General features: G+C 40.1%; 2 protein-coding genes across 21 annotated transcripts in view; one reads left to right on the forward strand and one right to left on the reverse strand.

Annotated features, from left to right (window-relative positions):
- LOC5571124 (bcl-2-related ovarian killer protein) overlaps positions 1-12,337 on the forward strand; it is a 151,957-nt gene that overhangs the window by 109,951 nt on the left and 29,669 nt on the right. The gene's annotated exons all lie outside the window — the stretch shown is intronic.
- Positions 5,105-5,836, reverse strand: LOC5571123 (bax inhibitor 1). Its single transcript, XM_001659514.2, has one exon. The coding sequence runs from the start codon at positions 5,834-5,836 to the stop codon at positions 5,105-5,107; it is 732 nt and encodes a 243-aa protein (XP_001659564.2).

The raw sequence follows: 12,337 nt of genomic DNA on the forward strand, positions 1-12,337 counted from the left end.
CGAACCACATCACACCACTATCCAAAACTCGCTAGTGGGCCATACAAAATCTTCCCGATGGCCGTACAAATCCATTCAGAGAATCGGAATTTGGTGATTACTCGTTTATAATGATATTACAAATGCCAAACAAAAATTGTAAAACTTTTTTTATGCCCATCAGCATAATTCTAGTTTACGCCCTATTTTGAGCACACTCCATGATTTCATTGAGTTTGACAGTACCACGGACCAAAATTTTTCGGTACACTGACGTTGTACTGCAGCTGTCATGATGCTCCCGGGTTGCATGTCACCAACACTACCTAAAAATTGCAGGTGGAAAATATAAATAAAGATCAGCTGTTCCCAGCAAAATCAAACAGTAGTATTTTCCACCAGCAAATTTGCGCATGTGTTCGTGACACCGCTCGGCAAGAGCTCAATGCTCTCCACGTGTTTCGGTCAAGTGTCAAACTTCACGGACTGAGTAAATTTGGTGCACTGGTGGATAAGTCCATACCAAGCGACCCATGTCAAACGTTAGATCACTGGATCCCTTTTTTATAAAAGTGGGCTAATTTTTGGTGATATTAGCACTCGTATAAAGCTGGATAGCTCATCCAATAAGCTTATTTGATTGAAACTTAGATATCTGGGGGTGAGAATGGGAAAAAAGTGTTCAAATCCGCAAAAGAAAATGTACTGCGAGTCAAAAGTTGGATATGATCTCAGATTGATTTCAAGCTTATCCAGCTTTTTAAAAGCGCTAATGGCTGTCGCAAATAGGCTCGCTTTTTAGTAGGGATCGGTCGATTTGACGTTTGGCTTGAGTCGTTGTATATAGGCCTTTTCATGTGACAGATCCGTCTATGCATTTGTTTACATCGGTAAAGGACCGGTGCTAACACGGGCCTGTCATTTTCATAGAAGAAATGTCAAAGTGCTTCCCGATCAGCTGATTTGAGACGTCATTTGAATAGGCCAATTGAGCGGACCCAAGCCAAACGTCAAATCGACCAATCTGTACCAGAAAGCAAGCCTGTTGGCGGTAGCCATTAGCGCTCGTAAAAAGCTGGATAACTACAGTAAATTTTCCATAAATTATTGTGTATTTCTTTCACTACTGGACTGCGAAGTGCGCCTTCATAAGTGCGAATATGCAAATAAAAGTGCGGGATTGCATAGAATCATGTTGGTGTCTTCAGAGCACTTATTCGTTGGACTGTGAGGCATAACACCGCTGAAGACACCGACTCGATTTGCTGCCATCACGCACTTTTATTAGCATTTCCGCACTTGTAAAAACTTCTTCGATAGTCCAGTGGTGAAAGAAATGCGCAATAATAATCGTCATCAATATCTAAGGGATGATTCAAATATTACGTAACGAAGAAATTTGCCAATTTAAATTCCCCTTCCTCCCTGGAGTAACAGATTCTGTATGGAAGATTTCAATTTATTGTAGGGACTGTTACACTACAAAAGACCCCTTCCCTCCTCCTGTTGTGTTACGTAATATTTGAACGATCCCTAACAAACTAGTCTTGGTTAGAATTGCCAAGTGGTCAAAAAATAATTTCGTTATCAAAGGATCGGTTATTATAAGCAACTTTACAGCATGCGAACCACATCACACCACTATCCAAAACTCGCTAGTGGGCCATACAAAATCTTCCCGATGGCCGTACAAATCCATTCAGAGAATCGGAATTTGGTGATTACTCGTTTATAATGATATTACAAATGCCAAACAAAAATTGTAAAACTTTTTTTATGCCCATCAGCATAATTCTAGTTTACGCCCTATTTTGAGCACACTCCATGATTTCATTGAGTTTGACAGTACCACGGACCAAAATTTTTCGGTACACTGACGTTGTACTGCAGCTGTCATGATGCTCCCGGGTTGGTTTCAAGCGCCCTAATACTGTTTGGCGATACCTCCTTCCTTTTGGCTGTCTTGGTAGTGTCATTCTCAAAACACACCCAAGCCGTTCCCATAGGGGACGTTAGCCACAAGGAAGTGACGTTTCAAGTAATACTGTTTAATATGGTATGCCCTCTTCAACATCTAATCCAATTTCTCTCGCCGTTCCCTTACGGTACCTATCCATCTAGTATTCATTGCTTTCTTCTCCATGCTCCCTCTTACTTCGAGCAAAATGGACCGATATGCCGATAAACAAATTCACAATAAAATTATCACGGTCGATATCTTTGTATGTAAAAATAACAAACGGCTAAAAACAAAAAACGCAGTTCATAAATAAATGATCATGTGTGTGGCTTATCGGGGAGAAATACACATGATATGGACAAACTATCCATGATTGTGTAATGATTCCCCAATAATATAAGCCATCGATCGATAGAACCTGCTTGATCGCCAAACAGTATTAGGGCGCTTGAAACCTCCTTCCTTTTGGCTGTCTTGGTAGTGTCATTCTCAAAACACACCCAAGCCGTTCCCATAGGGGACGTTAGCCACAAGGAAGTGACGTTTCAAGTAATACTGTTTAATATGGTATGCCCTCTTCAACATCTAATCCAATTTCTCTCGCCGTTCCCTTACGGTACCTATCCATCTAGTATTCATTGCTTTCTTCTCCATGCTCCCTCTTACTTCGAGCAAAATGGACCGATATGCCGATAAACAAATTCACAATAAAATTATCACGGTCGATATCTTTGTATGTAAAAATAACAAACGGCTAAAAACAAAAAACGCAGTTCATAAATAAATGATCATGTGTGTGGCTTATCGGGGAGAAATACACATGATATGGACAAACTATCCATGATTGTGTAATGATTCCCCAATAATATAAGCCATCGATCGATAGAACCTGCTTGATCGCCAAACAGTATTAGGGCGCTTGAAACCTCCTTCCTTTTGGCTGTCTTGGTAGTGTCATTCTCAAAACACACCCAAGCCGTTCCCATAGGGGACGTTAGCCACAAGGAAGTGACGTTTCAAGTAATACTGTTTAATATGGTATGCCCTCTTCAACATCTAATCCAATTTCTCTCGCCGTTCCCTTACGGTACCTATCCATCTAGTATTCATTGCTTTCTTCTCCATGCTCCCTCTTACTTCGAGCAAAATGGACCGATATGCCGGTAAGTATTAATAAAATTATTCTATTTTGTGATAACAGTGCCACTAGCGTTTTACTACTTATATTTCTATTGATGCGACGTAATCGTGCGAGGAACAACTTTGGAAAATTCCCCGGAATAATCGGGAAAACGGGAGAAGAATAATTTGTCATTTTGTATGGGAGATTACATGACGTTATACAACAGCCTATTTGATGGCAAGGCAAAGCTTGCCGGGACCACAAGTACATAATATAGTTTGAAAGCTTGCATTTGACACATTTGTACTACTGTTTCTGTTCAAGATGAACCACTGTGACCAGTTTTCATTGATCTTTTGTGGTAAACCCATGTCCTTTGTTTAGTGCATGTCGTTCTACTCCATTACTATTGAGAAATAATGAAGTACCTAGTCGTTTTTGTACAGTTATCATTCATTACCATTTTGCATAGAGCCTCTTTAGAAAAAGATACCGCTATTTATACCTTTTGGAGAAAACAGTTTGTTATCATTAAACTCTCAAAAGTGCGCCCCTCATTCAGGTTCGGCCACTAAGCTGGTTGAGTGATACTGATTTTTACCATGCATCGGTACTCCAGCGTATCAAGTCATTGGTTCTAACAATAAGGTTCAAATTCGTTTATTGTAACTGTGCACAGGTTTCATTCCATTAGACATTTAGATTCCTCGAAACAAGAAGCTTATTTTAGAATGTAGGAGATCTGCTACTCCTCTGATTCTGAATCGTTTACCTCCTAGATATCCAAAGTAAGGCACTTGAAGTCCGAAAAAACTTGTCTTATGAATTGAAACCAGCCTCAGATGATGATTTAGTCATTAGGTCTATAGGTGGGTCTTAGTGACTTGTTACTCTCTTATTCTTTTCCGACCATAACTTATTAGTCTTAACATTGACATATACAACAATAGTACAATATGGTAGATCTACCCACGTTACGGGAAAAAAAAACTATAAATGTTCTATGAATAGGGCTTCCCATCTAATTTTTAAAGACATTTTCTCTAAGGCTAGCAAAAGCCGGTGCTTTTACCTTACTTATATTGGGTGAGGCAATTTAATGGCTTTTGGACGCTGTTTTCGTCTATATGGAAGAAAAATGAGCCTTTCCTAAGGACATTATGCAGTTTTCGGAACAACAATCGCAAATGGAGATAAACTATTTAAATATTACGAAGAAATATATGCAATTGTGGATCCTTTATTGATATTACCGATTACTTAAGGAGAAAAAACGATACCACCGGGAGAAAAAAAACAATTAAACCGGGCTAATTGGTTACTTGGGTAGGGTAACTTGTGATCATGATTTGTCTAGGAAAAAAGGCACATCGTAAACAAGTACAAAAATTAAAATCTTTAAATACAAAAAGAAAAAGAATGACAAATCAAGAATCAGCTAAAACTATATTTTCGCGCACGCAAACTAGTGTTTGAAGACTTTTCATGATACTAGTCTGACCTAACTGCTTCTTCCTTTACACTTCATGAAATGCTGTTTAACTAGTACCCACCGACACGCCACGACCATCACAGCTGGTACCCAATTCGGAAGCGTGCGAAAGAAGCAATAAATTACTACTAAGCTTGCGCGACACCATCCTGTCATCCGGTAGTTAAATACCGTAAAAGACAGCTCAAAGAGCCGCCCTAAGATGGCAAGATGAATCTTGCTGGTTCGTCGGTGTTATGGTCATGTGCATGGTCTTTTTTTATTTCTTTATGGGTATTTCTTCATTACTAGTTCTGCGAGCAAACGATGGGTATGCTGTTCAAAACTGTCCGACGCAAAGGGTGACAGTTCGCTGATCATGCCAAGATAGATTGAAATCAAACAAATATATTCACCCTTTATCACGATCAAAGAAAGAAAGAGAGTATGGGGTTTAATTCAACCATTTTTTTCTCTTGACCCGTAAACTATAACAGAAAATGGGTTTCTTTACGAAAATATTTGTAATTCAAAATATAGAACAAATGATTCATTTTTGTTAGTTTTATTATCAATCATCATTTTGACTGGCATTTCTCCGTCTATTGCGAGTCTCCGATTTGGTAACGAATATCTCCATTAGCAAGCGAAAGATATCTATAATGTTGAAGAATAACCTCAGCGCATGAATGACGTAGTCATCAATCCCCAAACGGTATTCTTCGATGATGAGCTGCGTATCAAATAGAACGAATCCGCACATCACCGCCAGGGCCAGATAGAGGCTAAGCTTGTGAACAATCCAAGATTGATAGAATAGATTACCAATCGAAACCGTTATAAGAGCACAGGTTATGCTTGAAAGAACACCGCCAAGGACCAGATGGCTACCCCTTCGAGCTAAAATAGCCGACAAACTCAACCAGCTAAAACTTATCATCGTTCCCAGGAGGGCGGTAATGACGAATGCAGGGTTCACCACCATGACTTGTTCGATCATCAAGCCCATGGTATGTCCGGAAAGAGCACCAACCAGCAACAGTAAGGCCAGCCTGAGTCTACGGTTCGTTTTCCGTTGTGGTATGAGAATCATGGTCACCACAGAGGTAATTTCCAGAAAAACTGACAGAAATCCGGCGGTCCATAGGTGGGTCAGATGAACTATTGATCCGGTAGCTGCAGCGGCACACGTCAGGGCCATACAGGAGTACACTTTGAATAGGTATCGGCGAAGATCAGGATCCAAATTTTGTGATAATATGTTTTTGAAATTTCGGTACGGGATCGATGTTTGAGCCGACATTTTCAGTAATTTAGCTAACGCTTGCTGTGATACTGATGGATTGATAAAGAATCAATTATGAACAGGAATAAAAATGTTTTACTTCCCATTTCCAATGTGTCCAATATGTTTGTGGACATGTCTGTCAAGGCTTAATGAGTGCTTTTTTTTTTGTTTTTTACAAGGGGGAAATCTTCAAACAGATCCCCTGAGAAGGTAACTCAGGGAATACGAGGATGACGCACCAACGACGACCCGCTAAAACTAGCCTATGCACTGTGCTTGAGCAATTCTTTTAGAATTGCTCAAGTGGTGAACAGTGCATCGACATGACCCTTGGACTCAGACCCTTATCTCCCGGAACCACCTTACGGTATTTCTTCGGGGAGGGCCAGTGCATATAACACAACACGTGTAGCAGAAGTAGCCTAGGCAAACTATTTCTCCTAGCCGACTTAAACAATCCACTATGGTCCAGAAATCAGTTTTACGCGGAAAGATGCATTTTGAGCTTTAGAATGAAACATCAGACAAAAACGGTCTTCTACAAAGTTGTTTGTATTAGTAAGGCCCTTTGTTTGGTGTTATTGAAAATTAGGGTGGACCACATTTTCATGGAAATTGTGTAACTAACTTTCTTATTTGTAGAAATTATATTATACATGCTTCAGCCAAGTTGTAGACCATTCAATTTCAAGCAACTTTGCCAAAAAAAGTTTTTTTGTATCTCTTAAATTGACCGAGTTAAAACTATTTTCCTACGGTGACATAGGGTGGTCCGAACAAAACTGGTTTTCTGGCTCTAGAGTTTTCAATTCAAATTTCTCATGAAAGTAGTCTATGAAACACTTTTAGAGCTTTGAAAAATGCGTAATTTGGTGAGTGAATAAACTCTCTATCTCCTTCCGTTTGGCAGTTATTGTTGTTTTACTCTCAAAAACATGCCTACTTTGATTGAGAATATCTCTGATTGGGGCAAACATAAAACATATCTTTTGACGGCATTCAAAAGATAAAATAAAATTGTATATTATATCAAAAAATTACAGATGTGTTATTTTTGTAACTCTAATAAATTGTCTTGAAAAAGAAATATTTTTTATCACAAAAACTTTAATAACTTTTGAACTAAAACAGATATCGACAATCTTTTTGTATGAAAATTTGCGTTTTTTTAAGTTTCAAAAGTCGTTCATAGATGACTTTGACGAGAAACTAGTATTAAAAAAACTGGAGATAAAAAACTTACTTTTGTTGGACCACCCTGCGATGATTAGGAAAAAATGCTCTAGATTGGTCAAATTTTGAGCTACAGAAAAACTTTTTTCGGCAAAGTTGATCAAAATTTCAAGTTCTACCGTTTTGCGTAAGAGTTTATACCAGTATTTTTACAAATAAAAAAGTTGATTATATGATTTGTGTGATATTGTGGACCACCCTAGTTTTAAATGACACAGTATGGAAGCTTACATTTTTAGAAACAATTTTGTAGTAGATCATTTTTGTCTAAAATTTCATTTTCATGCTCAAAATGCAAAATAATAAAAAATACATTGTTTTAGAGCCCTATCTTTCTTATTTCAGATTTCTCGTCACAGCGGTCTATGAACGACTTTTGGAACTTAACAAAACGCAAATTTGTATGCAAAAATATTGATGATATCTATTTTAGTTCAAAAGTTATTAAAGTTTTCCTGCTTAAAATCCTTTGTTTTTCAGGGCATTTTATTAGAGTTACAAAAATAACACATCTGTAATTTTTTGATATAATATACAGTTTTATTTCGTCTTTTGAATTCCGTCAAAAGATATTTTCTATGTTTGCCCCAATCAGAGATATTCTCAATCAAAATAGGCATGTTTTTGAGTAAAAAACAACAATAACTCCCAAACGGAAGGAGATAGAGAGTTTCTTCACTCACCAAATTACGCATTTTTCAAAGCTCTAAAAGTGTTTCATAGACTACTTTGATGAGAAATTTGAATTGAAAACTTCAGAGCCAGAAAAGCAGTTTTGTTCGGACCACCCTATGTCGCCGTAGGAAAAAAGCTCTAAATCGGTCAATTTAAGAGATACAAAAAAACTTTTTTTGGCAAAGTTGCTTGAAATTGAATGGTCTACAACTTTTCTAAAGCATAAATAATATAATTTCTACAAATAAGAAAGTTAGTTACACAATTTCTATGAAAATGTGGTCCACCCTAATTTTCAATAACACCAAACAAAAGGCCTTACTAATACAAACAACTTTGTAGAAGACCGTTTTTGTCTAATGTTTCATTCTAAAGCTCAAAATGCATCTTTCCGCGTAAAACTGATTCCTGGACCACTGCAATGTTACAAGAGACCAGCCTCGGCAGGGATGATCCTCTGCGGCAAACTCTTGGTCGGCGCGCAATTCTAACATAATGTGAGTGACAGCCGTAGTTACTACATTCCAGCACTCGGAATCCGCACACATTCTCTCTATTATATTGTCGGAAGACGTGTCCCCCCGCATGTAGTGAGCATGCGATCTCTCACAACAATGAAACGGGGGCAATTGAACACGACATGCTCCGCTGTTTCCTCCACACCAGCACAATTGGGGCACGCAGGAGATTCTGTGTGCCCGAACCTATGCAGGTACTGTCTATAGCAACCATGTCCTGACAGAAACTACGTTAGGTGGAAGTTCACTTCCCCATGGTTTCTTTCATACCAATCTGACACATTTGGTATTAGCCGATGGGTCCATCTACCCTTAGTGGAGTTATCTCATTCCTGCTGCCAGCTTCTGAGCGTTTCCTCTTTACACGTGTCGCGGACTCCTCTGGTACCCCTTTGGTTGAAGCATTAAACATCTTCCTTGATGATGAGCCCGATGAGCGTCATCCCGGCCATGATGCACACGGCCTCTTTCGATACCGCATGCTACTCTTAAGCACATTATCCTGTACGTGCTTTCCAACCGCTTTAGGTTTTTGCTCGTTCTAAGCGCTTTTGACTAGATTGGTCCTCCATACCTTAGTATGGATAGCGCCACGCTTGCCAGTAGCTTGCGTTTGCTGGCAATTACAGCAGAGCTGTTAGACATCATCCTCGAAAGCGCCGCTATAGCCGTAGATGCCTTTTTACAGGCATATTCAACGTGGCTAGCGAAGCTGAGCTTGTCATCGATCATTACCCCAAGATGCCTAAGGGATCGCTTGGACTGTATGGTGCAATCACCTACCGAGATAAACGCCCGTTGCTCGGACTTGCGGTTGTTGACCACCACCACCACCTCAGTCTTGTGACGGGCCAGTCCTAGTTTCCTAGACTTCATCCATTCCTCAACAATGGAAATAGAGTGCGCTGCTGTCAACTCTACTTCCTCCATCGATTCACCATAGACCACTAGGGTGATATCGTCGGCGAAGCTAACAATCTTAACACCCGTCGGAAGGGGCAGCCTCAGTACGTCTTCGTACATCGCATTCCATAATAGCGGGCCCAAGATTGAACGTTGAGGTACTCCCGCGGTAATTAGAACGCTTTTCTGCCCCTCCTCTGTGTCATACAGTAGAATCCTACCATCAAAATAGCTTTCTAGAAGCTTACACAACTGCACCGGTACCTTGAGGCGGTGAAACGCGTATGCTATTGCTTCCCAGCTTGCGCTGTTGAACGCATTCTTCACATCCAGAGTGACAACCGCGCAGTATCGGATGCCGCTCCTTTTATGCTCGATTGCCACCTCAGCTGTCTGAACGACCGACTGGATGGCGTCCAGAGTAGATTTACCTTTTATGAATCCAAACTGGTTGTTGGACAGGCCGTCCACACTCTCCCTATACGGTACTAGTCTGTTGAGAATCAACCTCTCAAATGACTTGCCCGTCGTATCTAGTAGACAGATAGGTCTATACGCCGACGGGTCACCTGGTGGTTTCCCCGCCTTTGGTAGTAACACCAATTTCTGTCGCTTCCACACATCCGGGAAGATTCCTTGATCAATGCAGCGCTGCATCGTGGTTCTGAACATGTCTGGATCCACGTTCACTGCCGCTTTTAAGGCAACATTCGGGATACCATCGGGTCCCGGTGCCTTGCTTGACGCGAATGATTTCACGACTTCTGCCAGCTCTTCATTCGTCACTCTCGCCACTTCTTCTCCTTCATCTGCCGCATACGGTGCTGGGGGCCATGGGCTTATGGGATGGTGAGGGAAGCGTACATCGATTATCGATCGCAGCAACTCGGGCGACTTCTCTTGGGGCACTATAGCACCTTTGGTCTTAGCCATTACCACTCTATATGACCCCATGGACTAGAATTGGCACTCTCGCATAGACTATAAAAACATGCCTGTTTTCGACTCTTGATTTTCTTTTTGAGAGCCAACTTTGCCTCTCTGAATGCTGCACCGCGTTCTTCTCTTTATGCTTCTGTGCGTGCGCGTTGCATTCTTCGTCTAGCTCGAAGATTTACAATTGATTCGCACCACCAGTACACCAGCGACCTGTTCTCTCTAGGAGGGGCTTTTCTCGGCATGGAAGCATCACACGTTCGTGTCTTCACCGTTTAGGTCCAGAGTGTTCCGTTCGCGCCTCAGGGCTTCAGTGAAGCGCTGTTTTCCATCCTCGGGCTTGGGTCGAGTTACATCGCGCTGCCTTCCGCCCGCCTGGTATTATACTATAGCGAATCTATTGATGATCGCTATGAGTATAACCGTCATCAACGCGCCAGTTGATGGTACCTAAGAGGTTAGGACTACAAAACGTCACGTCTATAATCGATTCTGCACCATTTCTGCGGAAGGTACTCACTGTACCCACATTTGCCAGCTCTACATTTAATGCGGCCAGGGATTCCGACAATAGCTGGCCTTTTTGATTGGTGCAGCGGCTACCCCACTCCATTGCCCATGCATTAAGGTCGCCAGCTATCACTACTGGCTGCCGATTAGCTAGTTCGGCTATCATCCTGTCGACCATATGGGAAAATTCCTCAATCGACCACTTTGGGGGCGTGTAGCAGCAGTAATAGAATACCTCGTTGATTTTTGCTATCACAAAACCGTCATTTGAGCAAGAGACTACTTCTTGGATTGGGTATCGTCCTGTCGTCCCTATAGCTGCTAGCTATTGAGACCTATCCGCCACCCAGTTCCCGTTGTTGGCTGGTATGCGATATGGGTCCGATAATAACACCACGTCAGTCTTGCTGTCCGAGACTGACTGCTAAAGCAGCGGCTGGGCTGCATCACAGTGCACATTGGGGAAATCCAAACCCCCCAAATTGATGGAAAAAATTGATAACTTCCACAATAGAAAGATAAAAAATAAGTTTTATAGCTCATTCGAAAGGAAATTTTCTCAGGAATCGATTGGTGATGGTTTCATGATTGTGGGGCCACTCTGGGATAAGCTATGATGCCCGTTTTGCCCCGATTCCTTGAAAATTTTAGATTTTCATGTTGTTTTTAGTAAAACTGTTTTATTGTGGAGATTATTTCCCATGAAATCCATCATTTCTAGTCTATTCAAAAATGTTTCGCAGAGAACGTTATAAAAAGATGGAAATTTAGGGGATTATGGGGCCAAATTTACAATGCAATATTTTTGAAGAGGAATTTTTGTTTTAAATTTTTTCAACGTGATTTTATATTGAAATAAATTTTAAAATAGTCTAATAATCATGAATATAGCTTGCAGAAATAAGTTGTAGTAAAATTTTTAGAATATGTATGATCATTATTTATGCTCTATGCAAAATATTGTGAATAACTTACCTTCTTATATCACAAATTCCAAACATTTCCAAACGATGTGCGATAGTTTGGGTAAACGATATTGATCTAAATGATCGATTGCCGTTAGCCTCATTGATAGGAGATAGTGGGAGCATATAGTTTTTTGGCTATGTTTGCCCCAATTCCCCTTAAAACGATTTCTCTCATAATTAATTGAACAGATATCTCCGAATTAAATTTATTATGTACTAAATTGTTTATTCATTAGTTGATACAGTATTTAAATCCTAAAACATAGGAGACTATGGGGATCTTTTACACATAAATAAAAAAAAAAAAACAAACAAAAACACTCAAAAATGGATCCATTAAGCAACCATCTGCAGTTTTTTTTTTCTGATTGGAACAAATCACTCAGAATTAAATTAGTTACACAATCATACCTGAAGAAATTTTTTGAGAATAAAATTGCATTTTGAAGAAATTTCATGAGAATAAAATTGCGTGGAAGGGCCCAAGTTGCTCTGCCTGTACCCTACTACTGAAAAAGTGATCATAAACAAACAAAGTCTTCCATATATTTCAATATGGCACATTTTGATTGAAGATGTAGTAGTTAATAATGCTTAATCTATCTATCTTCTATATAAATAAAAATGGAATGGTGTTTGTATGTCACGAAATGGGTAGAGAACGGTCCAACGGATTGTCACAACTCTTTCACTGTTGCATTCGCCAAGGGTTCCGACGTGTTCGTGCGTAGAAAAAGTTTAGGTAAGTCTTCGGAATAGTCTTAGAAACGGGA

Source organism: Aedes aegypti, chromosome 3 (assembly GCF_002204515.2).
Source record: "Aedes aegypti strain LVP_AGWG chromosome 3, AaegL5.0 Primary Assembly, whole genome shotgun sequence".
NCBI lineage: Eukaryota > Metazoa > Arthropoda > Insecta > Diptera > Culicidae > Aedes > Aedes aegypti.

Bases quoted from the DNA above. Each gene is read 5' to 3' on its own strand.
- LOC5571123 (XM_001659514.2), bottom strand. From the start codon at position 5,836: ATGTCGGCTCAAACATCGATCCCGTACCGAAATTTCAAAAACATATTA.